The sequence below is a fragment of the Diprion similis genome, chromosome 10 (genome assembly GCF_021155765.1).
Source record: "Diprion similis isolate iyDipSimi1 chromosome 10, iyDipSimi1.1, whole genome shotgun sequence".
NCBI classification, from domain to species: Eukaryota; Metazoa; Arthropoda; class Insecta; order Hymenoptera; family Diprionidae; genus Diprion; species Diprion similis.
The window spans coordinates 7,012,537-7,028,531 of NC_060114.1; the positions used below are offsets into that span (position 1 = coordinate 7,012,537).

General features: G+C 39.0%; 2 protein-coding genes across 3 annotated transcripts; both read right to left on the bottom strand.

Annotated features, from left to right (window-relative positions):
* Positions 1-285: 285 nt before the first annotated feature.
* On the bottom strand, positions 286-4,831 carry LOC124411943 (metallophosphoesterase 1). 2 transcript variants are annotated; one of them, XR_006929720.1, is made up of 9 exons: positions 4,668-4,831; positions 3,426-3,571; positions 2,570-2,640; positions 2,351-2,491; positions 1,759-1,926; positions 1,566-1,651; positions 1,110-1,236; positions 607-747; positions 286-485 (listed from the first exon to the last, which is right to left on the bottom strand). XR_006929720.1 is itself a non-coding variant. In XM_046891500.1 (9 exons), the coding sequence occupies exons 1-9, from the start codon at positions 4,764-4,766 to the stop codon at positions 324-326; spliced, it is 1,137 nt and encodes a 378-aa protein (XP_046747456.1). In that variant the 5' UTR covers positions 4,767-4,831; the 3' UTR covers positions 286-323. The 2 variants fall into 2 exon arrangements, 1 of the variants encoding a protein (XP_046747456.1); XM_046891500.1 differs by having other exon boundaries at positions 1,114-1,236.
* A 2,365-nt stretch (positions 4,832-7,196) lies between these two features.
* On the bottom strand, positions 7,197-15,738 carry LOC124411941 (chitin synthase chs-2-like). Its single transcript, XM_046891497.1, has 20 exons — positions 15,416-15,738; positions 13,509-13,630; positions 13,163-13,413; positions 12,810-13,103; positions 12,529-12,738; positions 12,118-12,465; positions 11,662-12,053; positions 11,341-11,593; positions 11,005-11,267; positions 10,726-10,936; positions 10,420-10,667; positions 10,108-10,300; positions 9,886-10,040; positions 9,340-9,645; positions 8,903-9,150; positions 8,517-8,820; positions 8,260-8,436; positions 8,008-8,175; positions 7,678-7,906; positions 7,197-7,587 (listed from the first exon to the last, which is right to left on the bottom strand). Exons 2-20 carry the CDS (start codon positions 13,616-13,618, stop codon positions 7,310-7,312), a joined length of 4,638 nt encoding a protein of 1,545 aa, XP_046747453.1. The 5' UTR covers positions 13,619-13,630; positions 15,416-15,738; the 3' UTR covers positions 7,197-7,309.
* Positions 15,739-15,995: the final 257 nt, after the last annotated feature.

The following is a 15,995-nucleotide window of genomic DNA, read 5'->3' on the forward strand; positions in this document are numbered from 1 at the left end:
AAGCGGTTCCTCCGGCTTACGTCGACAAATGTGAGTCTGTTGTTATCATACTTTGAGTTCAAATCTCCCGCTGTCAACTGTTCTCACACCGATACATATCATATACCTATTTCATTCAAATCAACTTCATTGATCGATTTTTAATACGAAAAAGGAAAGAAAATATGTCGGAGTAAATGTGATTGGAAAATGATGAGAACCGATAACTGGTATGAGTGTGAAGTGTATAAACAATGATGAAATAATACAGTAAGTAAGTCAACTTAGCATACGATATGTGTGTTAGTGATTTTGTATACGCAGTTACATGAATTCGTTTTTTACTAATCAACCTTCAGCAGACGACGATAAATGAAACGTCTTCTAACTTTGAGTGCGACGTAAAGAAATACTAGGATAAAACCGGTTATATATATTTTTATGACCGTGGTCTCGAGAGGCATGTAACACTTTGATACCATGTAATTGTTCGGCGTGAATACACCCTGAAAAAAGACAACGAAAAATATGGTTTGATATTTGTTCTTTTCTTTTTTATACCTCGGTACGATTGGAAAACATTTTACTGCATCATTGGAGCTTTGCATTTATTATTTATATACTTACGAGTAAAAATGACGGATTGTTTTTGTTGCGCCAACTGAAAGACGGAACGGTGAATTCGAGGATATTTTTACGGTGAATTTTCCTGCAGCCATGATGCGTGTGTCCATCGACTATAAGTCTCGGTTCCATTATGTCCAAAAGCTGTGAAAGAGAAAATTAATCAGATCGGTTTAGATCCATTAAATCATCAAGCGTGAAACCTGACGTATTAATTGTTCTCCGACTAAATATCAGCAGTTTTTGCTTTCGATGTTTTTACTATCATCACTTTGAGAAAGTTGCTTGGTTAAAAATTGGTACATTTTTGTTAATTTTGACACTAAATATAATTAATTGTTAAATACTCAACATACGATAAGTTTTTATATAATTTTTAACATCGTATGGATATTTGACCAAAACAACCTTCTTGAAGTTCAATCACTCAAAACTGGTGACTTTTTTTCGTTATCTGTGTTTCGTGAGTGAGCTTTGATGCTCAAAAATAATATTGTGTCTCTGACGAACTTGCTCGGACGCTTCTTTCGACAGGCAATCCCAACGTTCTCGGAATTTCTCGTTTTTTATATTGGCCGGAGCTTCGTCAACCTCGTGGCAAATTTCATCAGATTCACGGTACATCGGATAGTGCTGAAAATAGATTCAATGTATAGATTATTCATTCGCTCCTTTGAGTATGAAACTTCAAAAAGCATTTGGCTCTCAAAAAGTAACTAGAAAATTTTCTTCTCGTTCTAATAAATAAAAAAATATTATTTTTCCAGACGAAGCAAATTAAAAGGAAAAAAACATAACGAATCAGTATACGCCCTCTGCTGAAAAATTGCAAAACCTTTGGTTAAAGGCAGTTATTAATAATTTTGCCCTTTCTCTCAATTTTGAAGTGAAAAAAAAAAAAAAAAAAGAAAAAGAAAGAGAAACCAAAAATCCGATTGTGATCGAGGTTTTGTAAATCTCACTTGCAAAAGTATCGGCCTGCTGTACTGTTTCAGAATGTCTTTACTTTTGCAGCTACTTCCGATACCTTTCGTACATTTCAACTGCTCTGAAAGTGAAAATGAAAATGGATGAGTTTCAAATTTTTTTTATCACAATCTTAACTGCAAGGCAAGTCAAAACTTGCGGTTTATGAAACAAATCAATCAGACTTACTGGCAATTCTCTTCAGCGCCATTTCTGTAGGCTTGCAAAGGAAGCATCCGTCTCCTTCCAACGCCATGCTGTTCATTAGAACGAAATGATTTCCCCTCACACTAACTCGCTCAACACTGGGCGCCTTCATCGCGTTAACGAACCTTTCATTTAAGTAAGGGATGATTTCTATGTTATAAAATTTTTACAATATTAGTTTTATATAGACTCGATCACGTAGTTTCAAATGTCTTTGAGACTACTGTAAATTTTTTTAGCTTCTTTTTTGAATAAACTGTAAAAACGTTCTTTGCAAACGCATATTATAGCTATATTGGAACTTGTAAGACGATAAGAGAAGAAAATAAATTATACTCCAACTTTGAGGAGGTCCGTTGCCCAAAAATCGACCCATTTTGTCAATTTTATTACAAGACGGCATTATGTAACAATATTAATGAAAAGTGGGTAGCAATTTTTGGATAATCAACCTCCACAAGAAATAAATATTTAAACAGGCAAACTGAATCAGAAAAAAATTGAAAAATGCAATCAAATCGAAGCCACGACACGACTGATAGCTCCAATACTGTGTCACTTAAATTCAACCTACGGTAATGAAAGCCCATGTCGTGGTTTCCAGCAACGACATATAGCTGTGTATTTTGCGGAACGTAGAACAGGGAATTGAATCTAGCGACGTAACGTTCGAATTCGGCACGGCTGCACCAAAGTCCCTCGTCAAATATGTCCCCTGAAATTTATTTCCTATTTTTATCAGTCTTTCTTGCATTCTATGTATGAAATTAAAATTTCTTGCCGATTTACAAACCTAGTATGAAGACCAATTCCGGCTTGTGAATAGTCATCGCTGTCTGAAATGCTCTGTGCATTTGCCATTCTCTATAAAGAAAGAAAGAAAAAGGATTATATATCACTGACGATAGAATACAAATCAACGGTATCAGGAAGCGATTATGACAAAGCGAACTCCAAACGATGCAAATCATCATATATCAATGCACAAATCACAAGACTATTCGAAATTATTTATTCGAATGAACATTAAAATGTTTGGCTGCTAATTCTGGCTGCTAACTTCAGCCTCGTCAATATGAATCAGTAATGAACGTAAGAAAAATGTGAAACATGAACAAAGAAACAAACACACTCGCACCGCAGATGAAAGCCCAAACAAATGTATACAAAAATGATGTAATAATAAACTAAACTGAAGGAATTATAGATTTTTTTCTCAGACTAGATTCTTTTGCCAGACTGATGCAAGGAGTTAGCCACTCGGAAAAAAGTGAGACAGTGATTGCATACTACAGAGTCTATTAATATTTTTTATGCTTCTAAAAAATTTCCCCATTTTTAATGTGAAAATTTGAGTAAATATGCCTACAGAAAAGTTTCATGTAATCATTAGTGATTTAGTTTTTATAAGTTAAGTAATGTATACCAAAGTATAGTGCATACACTTTTCGAAAAGCAAGACGTGAAGATTAATAGCGTTGTTGATAGCACTCTCTACTTCAAATTCGGTTGTTATATGATGTACTTTAACTTCTATGGACATTTTTGGTGCAGTTTATTGCACGTTCCATTTTTAACAAAGGGAGAATCTCAAAAGTGATATTGTTTTAAAAATTTTACAAACTGTGAATGATAATTCAAGCTCGAACCTTCTTAACTTGTCGAACCAGTGACCGTTTCTGGAACCCAACAAGTGGGTATCGGCTAAAAACATGACTTTCACAGGCGGTTCTTCTGCATTGTTCAGCAGAATAGCTGGGTCTGCTTTTTGGGCGTCTAGATCTGGCCACCCGCACTTAAAATGAGACAAAAATTAGAAAACAATTTGACAGAAAAATTGGTTTTGTTCAAACAAGCAAGATTTTTATTTTCAAAGAAAAAATATGAACGAAAAACAAAGTTTTTCTAAGCTGTGAAAGCTTAGTCTTTCTGTTCAATTTTGGTAAATGGGGAAAGTAAAGATTAAGGGCAACAGCAGGGTTCTAAAAACAAATCCAGAAATTAAGAGTTTGCTCAGGTTCATTTTTTTAATAATTTTACTGTAAAGTAAAAAAGAACCTGAACAAAAACACTCTTGAAAATTGGAAATTTAGAATAAGTCTGAGCAATGTTCTTTGATTTTTGGGAAAAGGTATGAGCAGAATTTGAGTTTACTCAGTATTAATAAGTAAAAGTGGGTTTCTCTTTTATTTAAAAAAAGAACATGAGAGTATATTTCTTAAAAATCAAGCGAGTATAATTCAGTATAAGTGAGCTCTTTTTTTTAATATAAACAATAAAATATTAACTAAGTGAAAATTAGTCTCAAAGTAAATAAATAAAAGATGAGTTGTTTGATGTAAAATAGAAATATTCGAGTAAAATAATGATTCATCATTTTGCATTTTCGTAAAAAATTGTGACAAAGCGAATTTTACAAAACATCAGATTTCTCGTTTCTCTTTTGTTTTGAAAAAGATGAATGACGGCTAATTTTCTCCAGAACAAAAGAGTTAAGCTAAAATCGAGTTTCACGAAACAAAATAGTAACATTACAGAGTTCATGTTTCTCTTTTAAATATAAATGACAAGCAAGCTCTTCACAACAAACGAATGAAACAGATTTTCGAGTGAAAAGATAGTTTCCGAGGCAAGTTACGAATGCAAAGGGAGTTTCTTCTTCTGTTTCATCTGTTTCATTACTTTGTCTGGTAATTCAATTCCTCTGTTTCCTTCGCGACTATATCCCGTTAGAGGAAACGCTATTTAACCGGTAAATGATCATCGAGGAAGCAATGTGTTGCAAAAATTAAGTTTCGTCAAATCCTGGTGAGTCAAAAATAATGAGACTTAAAAGCTAGGCCGGCACCGACATGTCAAGTCGTCAAAACTGGATAACTAGTTATACTCACTTGAAAAATGACGAGGTAATGAACGGCGTATTCGCAGTAAAACAACAAGGCGACCAGGCCAAAACACGCGCGGAGTATACAACGATTGTAGGAGTTCATTGATTGTATCTAATTTCAGACAACCTAACCTAATCTACTCCAACGAGATTTTGCAGTCGTCGTCGTCGTCGTCGATGCGGCTCGTGCGACTGACAACAGGTGGTGCCTCGTCACCGAACCACACAGAAATTACGATAAGGTTTGTAAAATCTGAGTCACTCATGGCGTGGATTCTCGCAACAACGTTTTGTGGTCGCGATATTACTGTCCCTTTTATCTCATGCGAAATTATTCTCGATTTTCTCGTGTCTTAGATAGAAATCAATTTTCATATAATTATTTAAGAGCATATGCAGGCATGGGGGAGGCATCGACGATGAAAGTGTCCACGTGCCAGTGAAAGAGAGAGACGTAGTAACACCGTTGATTGAAGCTATAACAATTGAGTGCCCCGAGCATTGCGTTGATACAATTCGAATAATATGATAACATGTTATACGTTGACTAAAGATATTTGTATATCAGTATATTCAGTCAACGCTTACACCAAAGGGTATGCTAGACTTCGTTCTTGTTTGTATGCTCTATGATAATTCATATATCAGATATATCTCTATGTGATAATTACGTATGTACCTCGTCGCTAAATTTTTGTTGACACGTGAGCATGGGTTGGTAACCTCTAATGACACGTGACTATCGGTCGGTAATTTTTACGCTACGCCATTGTCGGTCGGTAAAAAGAACAATACCTAATCATCTTTGGTGCGATAGTGGTCAACGCATACTCAGCATCTGTCCTTATAAACCTCAGCGATCGTGTAATATTGATAGTTTTTTCAAATCGCGTGGGCAGCAGGCTACGGTACAGATAATGAAAGGTGTATATCGAATCACGCTGTCAATGTTTCTACGTTTATATCGTGAATCACAATTGATACACCTTTTGCATACTTGTATCTCTAATCCGTGTAATTATTTCAAACATAATCTTGGGTGTTGAGAATGAAGAAAAAATTCAGGAATTGACAAATTTTGAATGAAATCGTAGTTCTATTATATTAATGCGGACTGCGTATCTGATCTAGAAGCGTAGTATATAATATTTTGATTTCTTTTTTAATGTGTCGTTACATTAACGTTGCAAACTTTAATCGGATTCATGTTCATCCGTATTTCAATTTGTTGTGTTCATGAACGGTTCGGGACAAGTAGAGTTGTGGTCGATTTCGACGTTGTCGTTCATACTTTCACTAGTCGCACAATCGATAGTTTGATCATTTTCGCTAGTTTTAAACGAGTCCCTATTCGGTTCACCGATTATTCCGCCTCGCCCTTCGCAGACTGAAGACTGTTCGAATTGTAAGATCCATTTATGAGGGTGCTCTAGTGATTTTGACGTTGTCGAATACATCTTCAAATATCGAAGTCCAAGTATCTCAAACGCGAAGGAGGATTTAACAGCACCTTTCTATACACAATTCTGAACAAAAACTTTACCTAAGCTCACATAATATCATAATAAACAAAACTAGTGATGTGATTGGTGAAGTGAAACAATCTGTGGAAAAACGATGGGTGCACGAACATTGCACTTCCGGAAGTGGCCCGCTTCGCTGCAGCCGCTGTCATCAAGATTGAACTGCAATTGGTAAGTTTTTAAAAAATATTTAATCATTGTTTCATGAATTTACAGTGTCGTTTCAGACTCAAAAATTGTAGCTCTAAAAATCTCCTTACAGTGATTATAAAATCTTCAAAAGTCAGCTCACAATTTTTCAAAGCCATGTAACACGAAACTCCGAAAATTTTAAAGATTTATCGTTTGTGGTGACGAATTGCAATAGTAGTTATATACTGTTATCATCAAACAAGAAGAACAATTAATTAGTGGATTAAAAATTATTTTCTCGTCTAAATCTTCAGTAGCCAATGTGAAACTGAGTATATACAATATACATATACATATACATATATATATATATATATATATATATATATATATATATATATATATATATATATATATATATATATACACACATTCTATATTTATTCACTCTTTATAAATCATTCGTTTACAATAATTTAAAATTTATTTTTTGCGTAAGGCGAATTTACTCCCCCAACATTTTTTTAAATGTGTTTTATTAAACTTATGTTAGAAGAAAATCACAAAAATACTATTTTTCATACATGTATAAGGTATGATAAAAGAGAGGGAAAGTTAGTTTGATAAATGGGAAAATTACTAATTCAGTTATGTTGTCATTATTTCATCGAGCTGCGGCTGCGTAGCACAAATAACTACAAGATTAATGACTGAATGTGATTTTTTCAACATGTGATGTGCTGACTATTTTGCGGCCATTGCAGAGAATTTGTTTATCTGAATATGTTAGTTAATGTTGATAAAAATACTTTAAAGCCGCAATAAGTAAGATACCAATATTTGAAAATATTTTGGCCCAAAGAATATCCAGTACTTGAAAAAAGTAAAATTATTCAATCGAATCTAGATGCATTCTATAGTTTTATGACACGTACTGGTTTTCACGAAAACACGTTGCGTAGAATCTCGATATTTTATTGACGCTGGGCATCTAAGCTCTGGGATTTTCTTCCGGATCGAAAGCGAGATTAACAACGCCTTGATGCGTCTCTGAAACGCGCATGATGATTGAGGCTTGGCTGCCTCTCCTACTCATTTTGGGCTGCATGCTTAATGAAGTCCTTGCCACGCCGTAATTACTGCTCGCTGCTCCTCCTGGCATCGCCTGCATTTGGGATTTTCTCTTCTCGGCCAAAATACTATGGCGTCTAGCTTCGAACGCCTTGAAAGCTACAGTTGATCTTCGCGAAGACATGCGCCTTGAAAAGTCTGGAGAGCCAATGAAAGAATGAGTTTATAATTTCGTACCCTTCATCAATTTCATCTCATTACTTCCTTCTCACGAGGAGTAAAACCTACCTGGACCCTCGGCTATGCTAAAGAATCTTTCTCTAAATGCATTGTCAAGATTTTTATTCGTCTGCGTTTGTCTTCTATTCTTTTGGAGGTTGCGAACAGTCGTGCGTCTTGCAGGCTGTTTATGAGTGTCTTCTCCATTCGTTTCATCAACGCTATCGAGTCGTTGAAGATCTTTCACTATCTGAACCGCGTCTTTGCTCAACAATGCTTGTTCCGATACGTCTTCCGGCTGTTGAGGGGAAGAACGCAAACAGGATAATGTACTTGCAATTTTTAAGTCAGTTATGATCGGGCTAACGTCTCTGTTCAAACATGTGAATTTTCCCTCACCTTCTTGCAGCAGTACCAATCCAGCGTTGTGGTTGCCACGATATGCGCGAACGTGCCGAATCGATGGAACAGCATTGCTATGAATTGTATGACCAGTACCAGAGCGAACGAGAATACAAACACTAGACCGATTGGTTCGAGCTGAAGGTACTCCGAGGTCAAGTTCACCTGAATGGTAGGAAACAGACTGGATTCATATCCGTATCGTTATCCAAATACAAATTTGGAAAGAGTGAATGACCATCCACTCACCTCCAAGGCGGTTTCATCGTAGGTAATATTCGTTTGGATACCCCAGGGCCACTCGATGTGTAAATCGTCTTTGTTGAGCTGCATCAAGAACACGACCATGACGAAAAGGGCATTCAGCATGAAAAATGCGAAGAAACTTTTGTCGCGAAGCTCTTTCAGGTCACCAGCAATTCGTGTCTATAGATTCGATCAGATCGGTATTAGGGCAAGAGTCATAAGACATGAAATGTACTTGGAACAAATCTCTGTTCTTCTACCTTCTCTGCCTTGTCTTCGTCGATCGGGAAGAGGTACTTCTCGAGTATGTCCTTCCAGAATTGTTCCTCTTGTGGTGAAAGGAAATCGACCTCCCCCTTCTTAAGATCTTCATCCTCCAGCCAATAAGGACTCACCAAAAATGTACGCTCTCGATCGCCCTCAGTGTTCTGGCTCACCGTGCTATCCGTGTCGCTCTCCATTTGGTCTTTGTTCGTCAGATTCTCCTCAGCCAGGTTGGTGGCTTCACCACCAGGCCGGGTGAACGAGACTCGCCTTTGTCTCGGACCTTGAGGATCTATGGCTCTATTGGAGACAGATTTGAATTATTCCTTCTCGAAGGACACTAAGATGTATTTTAAATTCATTTGTGACAATCAGCTCTCACTTCGATATGTTCTCCAACTTCTTCTCCATCTGGCTTAGGGATGTCGCAATTGCGTTTAGCTGTTGCTTTTCGTCGGACGGGTTGTTGTGGGTGCATAATATGCATTTGAACAATCCAGCCAGCGATATCTCTATTGAACCGTTATCGTCACTGTTGTTTCCTTTGCCGTCTTGCAAGAACCCGAAGAGCGACTTTTGCTTGCTCTTTCGTGCAGCCTCCTCAGCTTCCTTTTTATCTTCCTCTAATTCCTAAGAGTAGTTGAAAAAATGTGATGACATTGTCGTTACAATATCTAACACCATTCGGGGATATCCAAGCTAATCAGGTCTTCTAGGAATACTGGGAAACTAGTAGTTTGAACGATTTTTCAGTTCATGATTGAGCATACGAATTTACTATTACATGAACTATAACGTCATATGATGATGTATAATTACCGCAGCCGTCTTTTTGACTTGCACTTCTCTGGTACCCCAGGCGACGTTGTTAAGGTTTGTGATGGAGTATATAACCAGTAGCATATACATGGCAGGTATTGTTACGTAGTAGATTATTCCACATGGAAGACACATCAATTCTTGGGGATGCATGAGTCCTGCTATGACCAGTTGGCCGGTGATCAGGAATAGAAAGAGAGAGCTGGGAGCAACCCAACCATCGTCTGCCATTTGTATTATAATAGCCACTATCACGGCCATCATAACAATGCCGTATCCCATGCTGATTACCGCGGCTACGAAAAGCTACCGGAGAGTGTTATTAGTACCTACGCGTGATAAACGCATAATGGAACTGTAAAGAGATTACATACACACAAACACACACACACACACATCTATATCATCACCATAAACACTAAGACGGATAATAATGATGAACCCCAGTTTTGTGCGAGACACTGACCATAACAGACGTGTACGTGTCTCTTATTTGAACCTACATATCCCAAGAACTTAGTATCAATATAGTAAAGAACTGCTTACTTGTGTATTGGATTTACAAGTTAGGCAGACAATCATGAATATCACAACCGGCACGAGGTTGTAATGAAAACTCGGCCAGTTCCCAATTCCGAAAGCGGCGCTACAGGCGCCAACCAGCATGAGAAATATTGTTCCCGGTCCGAGGATCGTTCCAACTGTTGATTAAACAGTGATTTTTAAGTTCAAACAAACTTCTTGAAATAGTTAAAGCTACCGACTCACCCATAAGGAAGGTCTGATACCACATATAAACAGTCGATATGTTATCATTGTTTTTTATGGTCCGTTTTGAATCTCCAATCAGATCCATTATGTTAGCCATTGTCGAGGGAACCCAACGACGTCTTTGGTTGAAAAATTCGTTGAACCCTTCGGGTGCGTGAGTGTAGGCGTCACTAGCAGCCGAGTACTCAACCTAAAAACCATTTCCAATAATGAAAATGTGATGAAAGAGAGCGAGGCATAACTCTTTTCGTTCAGCTATTAGTCTGTTCTTCATATTTTTCCAAAGAAATCAGAACTCGTCAAGCTTACCCTGTAACCCCGCTGCAACAGCAGAGTGCATAGCCATCGATCCTCGCCCTGATCGTACTGAACGTAGTGCCGGGCTTCGTTGGAGACGGTCGTGTATTTGCTCATCACTCTATCGTCCATCAACGCCTTGCCTCTGAAAAGTGAAAAGCATCCAGGGCTGCAAAGCACGCAACCGATCGTGTGCTCGGTCGCCTTTTGTAGCCAATGCCCGATCGCGTATTCGAACATTTGGTACCATACCATGAAACCTGGAATAGTGATGGTATCACTAGCTGTACTGTGCGAAGTTTACGCTTTCGTGCTTACCAGATCCTACCGGATGGATGCGGCCACACGCGGCACCGAGGTTTTTATTTTTCTTCATTAAGTCGATCAGGAGCTTGACGGCGGCTGGTTGAAAGTCAATGTCGCCGTCAAGCGCGAGGAGGAATGTATGTTCGGCGATAATTTCCTTCCGTTCAATGCTTATTGGCAGTTGCATTAGCCGGTGACCGAGAAGATAGTACATGTACATGACCTGAAAGCAATACAGTGCAGGAAATTTTAATTACTCAGTTCGCCGTTCTGGGTCTAGCTTCATCTCACCTGGCTCCATCGTTTCCTGTGCCGAATTTTGCTCTTGTCCTTAAGATGAGCAATCATCTTTGTCTTTCCTGGAAGTGTCCATACCAAACGTCCTCCATAGGGTGTCGGGTACTTCTTTGGTGCACTGACGTGCATCGTCGTTTGATGAACGTTCGAAGCTGCCTCATCCAGCGTGTTCACGAGAAGTTTTACGAACCGATTCACCTGCGATTCGTTTTCATCATGATCTGACATCTCGAACGCGTCGTCAAAGAATATGTGAGCTGAGGACGTAGTCATTAGATTTGGAGTAGTGCAATGTGTCATATATTGCAATAAAATCGATTGACCACTTACTTTCCAGCTCATAGTAATCGGGATCAATAATCTTGAGGAAGTTCTGTGCGTTCTTTCTTGCGCACTGATCCTCATCCAGTCGCAGAATGCTTTTCAAGAACTCTATCATTTCCTCCTTGTTCTCGTGCCACATCGTGGCGCACACGTGAATTCTGGTCACCAGATCGCTATTCCTGCTGGCTGTGTGAGCAAACCCCAACCCTTCGTTCTGTTCGTATAAGCTCTCATAGTCTTCGTCGTGCTTCACGAAACCCTGCAAAGCATTGAACATTTTGTATAAGTGATGAAGTTTTCAATACCTAACAGAAAATACTATTGCACCTCATCGGTCATGTCCGGCTGATCATCTCGCTGTCTGTTGAGTGCCAACGATTGGTCGACCATCATTCCATCGTACAGGGGCAGCACAAAAAGCTTCTCGGTTACCGCAAGACGTTCACACTTTGGAGTCCATATGTGGATGGTGATCCACGTCTGCGAAAGCAGCCACAGTATCCATACCCAAGCGTACTCACTCCAAATGAAATCGCTCAATGTGTATAAAGACGGTGACTGGTAGAAGAGATAGTCAGGAATGAAACCGTGAAAAGTGCAAGGGTCTTCGTTTCGCAGAATGCACGCGGCTAACAGGAGCGAAATCGAGACAGGGACAGTGAGGTTAATGGGCAAGGCGTAGCCAAATCCCTGCATCAATATCTTGCAGGCGAGTTTACCTGAAAAATTAACAATTCACTATTAACATTCGAATGGAAAGTCACTTTCGATGTTTAAACTTACCAAAAATGTAGGCAAAGTATGCTGCCAATACTTGTATCAGCATCACGTAAACCGGAGTGAGAGAGTCCGTTGTTACAATCGCCGTTACCCCATCGGGAAGAACCTCTGATAGGTCAGGGATCGTCCCTCCGCCAATCGTCGACTGAATCTCGGAAACTGTGACATTGTGCTGGCTGAAAGTGATTCCGAACATGGTAAACAAGTTGCTGATCGTGGTACCCTTCATGTGTAGAATTGACAAAGTGGTCAGGAAGAAAGCGGCTATCTTCCAAATTGACACCATGAGGTAGGTTACGGGACGCGTGAGCTTTAGCTCCTCCTTTATTTGACCCAAGTATCTTATGATTCCTGTCGTCGTGAAAAATTCAAGGATTATCACATGCTACCGCTTAGATGTTTCGTTAGACTCACCCAAGGGACTCTGAATTGAAACGTAGTTTTCCCACCAACGGCAAGATACTAGCACTAGAGCAACGGGGGTTAGCCACATGGCTGGGTTCGAGATGTAGACGAATGGCCATACCACAAATCCCGTGACCTGCATTGCGAGGGCAGCAACATCCACGATGAATAGGAGAAACAGTATCGGCTTATCGCGTTTCTTGTAGCGGGAAAGAAGCCCTACGAATTAGCCATTTTTTACATCATTCCTCATACTGGTTAAAAGACTTTTTAGTTCAGTTTTCACTCACCCAGCAGTCCTGGAACGAAGCACAGGCAATTTGTCAGCATTGCTCCCTGAATTACATCGAGGTCAGGTAATACGCTTACAATCAAAATGGCCAGCCCAATGACATGGGCGGTTTCTGTGATCCCTACAATCACGAAATGGGCCACTTTTGGTTTTTCGTACGACTTGAAACAGAGAATTCTTAAACTTCGGAAAAGTGTCAAGATTTCGGGGAACGAAAACGAGAATATTATGCACCATATCCAAGCTATCTTTTCTTCCTCTGGTAACGTGGCTGCGAAGGTTTTTGTCGTTCCTGAAAACAACGCGATCATTCATAACCGCCCAGTAAATTATTTTAGTGGGTTTTCATACCTAGCTGCTGTAGTACATTGCAGTAGTAAATAGTCCTGTCGTCCCGCAGTTGAGAAGTCATGAACAGTATTGTTCCCTTGGCAATGACGCTACAGCTCAAGACCATAGCAAAAACAAAGAGATAGGCCACGATTTTTGATATCTTTATCGCCAGCTGCAAGCACTTCTGTTCGGACATCGAACCAGAGTCCTCCTTTAACGGTGGGTTCCGAAATAAGTCCCATTCTTTAGCTTCCGTGACTGTTTTTGAGCTGTGTGTATTCACGAACGAAGACATAAAGAAACGAGCGTTTATGACACGTTGTAGCTTTACTTACGAATTCATATTTCGTCTGGTGGTTCTCACCTTGCAGCGAATTGCTCCTGGACTGCTAGTGGGGTACTTTCATCATCTGAGAAATCGACCGGACCAACGGTTCCGACCCCAGGGACAAATCCGTTAGGATTTTTGGCCATCTCGCACTTTTGCTATAAACGAAATACAGTCCCTTCTTGCCTCACTAGGTTTTGGTAACGGAAAATTTACATGTTGGTATCGATTACGCATAATTCGAGCTCATTATCTTCAGATACCAGATGGTGGGAAGCTCCTTGCGATTTGACGAGGCCGATATTTATGCTATTTGACATTTATCTTACCTTGGCATGGACGTTCTCTAACCGAGCAATATCTGTTAACATTATACCTACTTATTGTTGGCGGCCTCTAGTCAGAAAGATACGGCTACGCGATACCGTTTATCTAAAATTCTGTCATATCTTTATCAAACCGATCATTCCAAAACCTGTGCACCATTATTGTGTTGCCAGATGTTTATCGAGGGAATTTAATTGAACAATAAATAATATCGAGACAAATGAGCTTATATTGCAGGTCATAAAAAATTATAAAAAGTATTGCTGAAGTATCAAGTTTGAAAGTTGCAACGAATCTTTATACCCCGCGCTCGGTTAGTCTCGGTTAGCTCTAGTCCTTCAGATTGGTGCCAGAGTTTCAGGAGTTCGTAAGCATTATACGGTCCAAGCGATCATATATTCTCAAAGAATGCTGTATGTGATACCTGACATGTCAAAAGAATTTTGGTAATTATTTTTCATACATGGCTGTACTTTTTCATGAGTTTTGGGATTAGAGTTCGACATCTGGATTTTGATGGGTGAGAAATTATCTTATTAATAATAAAGGAAGGTTTTTTGAACGCGAGATGCTGATTCTTTCGTCGTAACTTCCCAACCAAACAATGCAACGTTCAAATTCACAACGCAATATTAACAATTGCCTTCTGTTGTCTGGATATGAAACCGGTAATGATTTTCGGCGTTCTTTTTTATCACTGGTATCACCTTCTCTGAAATGATACCGATCATCGTTGGCTAAGTAATTGAAACGTAATCAAGTCTATACGTATAAACAAACACATTTTTATAGTGTATATGTGTTTATGAATAAGTCTGATTATAGGGGGTTATTTCTAGAAGCCATATCAGTGGACTGGTCTTAGGTTTAGATCCCTAATTGCTGATTGCCAATTAACTGTCAGTAATGTTAAAACTACATCAGTGGCCATGATTATTGTTGTTATTGCTAAATTCATTAAACCACATCCTTCATAAAGTGACGTATAATCAAGAAAGTAAAAATTACGTTCATTCGATCATTTCATAAATCGCGGCTTATACGTTTTCTTGGCTGTACTAACTCAGCCGCTCCATATGTTGGCTTTCAAAGAATCATCTATCTCAATCGAGTGTCAAATTATCCACTTTGTAACTGACTGTCGATTACCGGCCAATATCGACAATATCCAACTGTTCAATTATACTTCCGCACTAATAAATCGCTGTCTACTTCATAATCATCAAAACGACACATAGTTCACTAGTACAGAATCATTCATGCGATATGAATACATCCACGACGGGTGGAACCTAAAATTTGAATCATTCCTTGGCTCTCAGAGGTATATTAAGGTTTGCTGATGAGAAATTATATATGGTCTCAGAACTGCGCATTTGTGGTTGGAAGTTTTAATAGACCAGCAATGCAAACGCGATATTGGTATACATATTACTTGTCAGCTTTAGAGATTTGAAGCCACATTAAAATCTTCTAAATCAGTAGAACAGTTTTTGTATCATCCGCTGTTTGGGCTATTTTGACCAGGTTTGCCGACACGTGGCGCAGTGCGATTCCAGTTTCAAGTTCTGTGTTATAGATTTGGATGGATCAGCGTGATTTGTAATTCAACTTACTGTTCGGTGCCAGTTAGCAATTAGTATTAGCCGCAGCCTACGTAATTGCAGAAATTTGCAACATGGACGCCTGAATGAACGGCTGATATTAAACTGAACACACGCGCCGTGTTCCTGTGAGTTGTGGGATCAAAGAGCAGCCAAAATGTCGATTATGTGTATCCGTTAAGCATTTTACGGACTGCGTCCCTCGCCGTAACTTTAAACCACTTCCAAAAAAAAATCAACACTACTTAAAAACTAGATTATGGAATTTATTGCAAGTGTGTAAAACGCGTGTCGACTGAATACTGAGTCGACATTAACGAGAGAGACCCAACGCGGCAGAGTTTCTCATACTTTGAGGAAGGTTGCTTTCGGAATCTGATACTGACGATGACGTCATTCAAAAGATTTGTTATTGTATCAGAAAAAAGTAAAATAGAACAGAGTGGGGAAGCGAACCGAACGAGCTTTCATGTATTAGTGATACTTACCTTGCAACGTTTTAATCACCGATCGTAATAGACATTGATAAACCTACTCTCGTGGCAACCGTATCATCGATATATCTCGATTTCGAATTTATATTTTACACTGT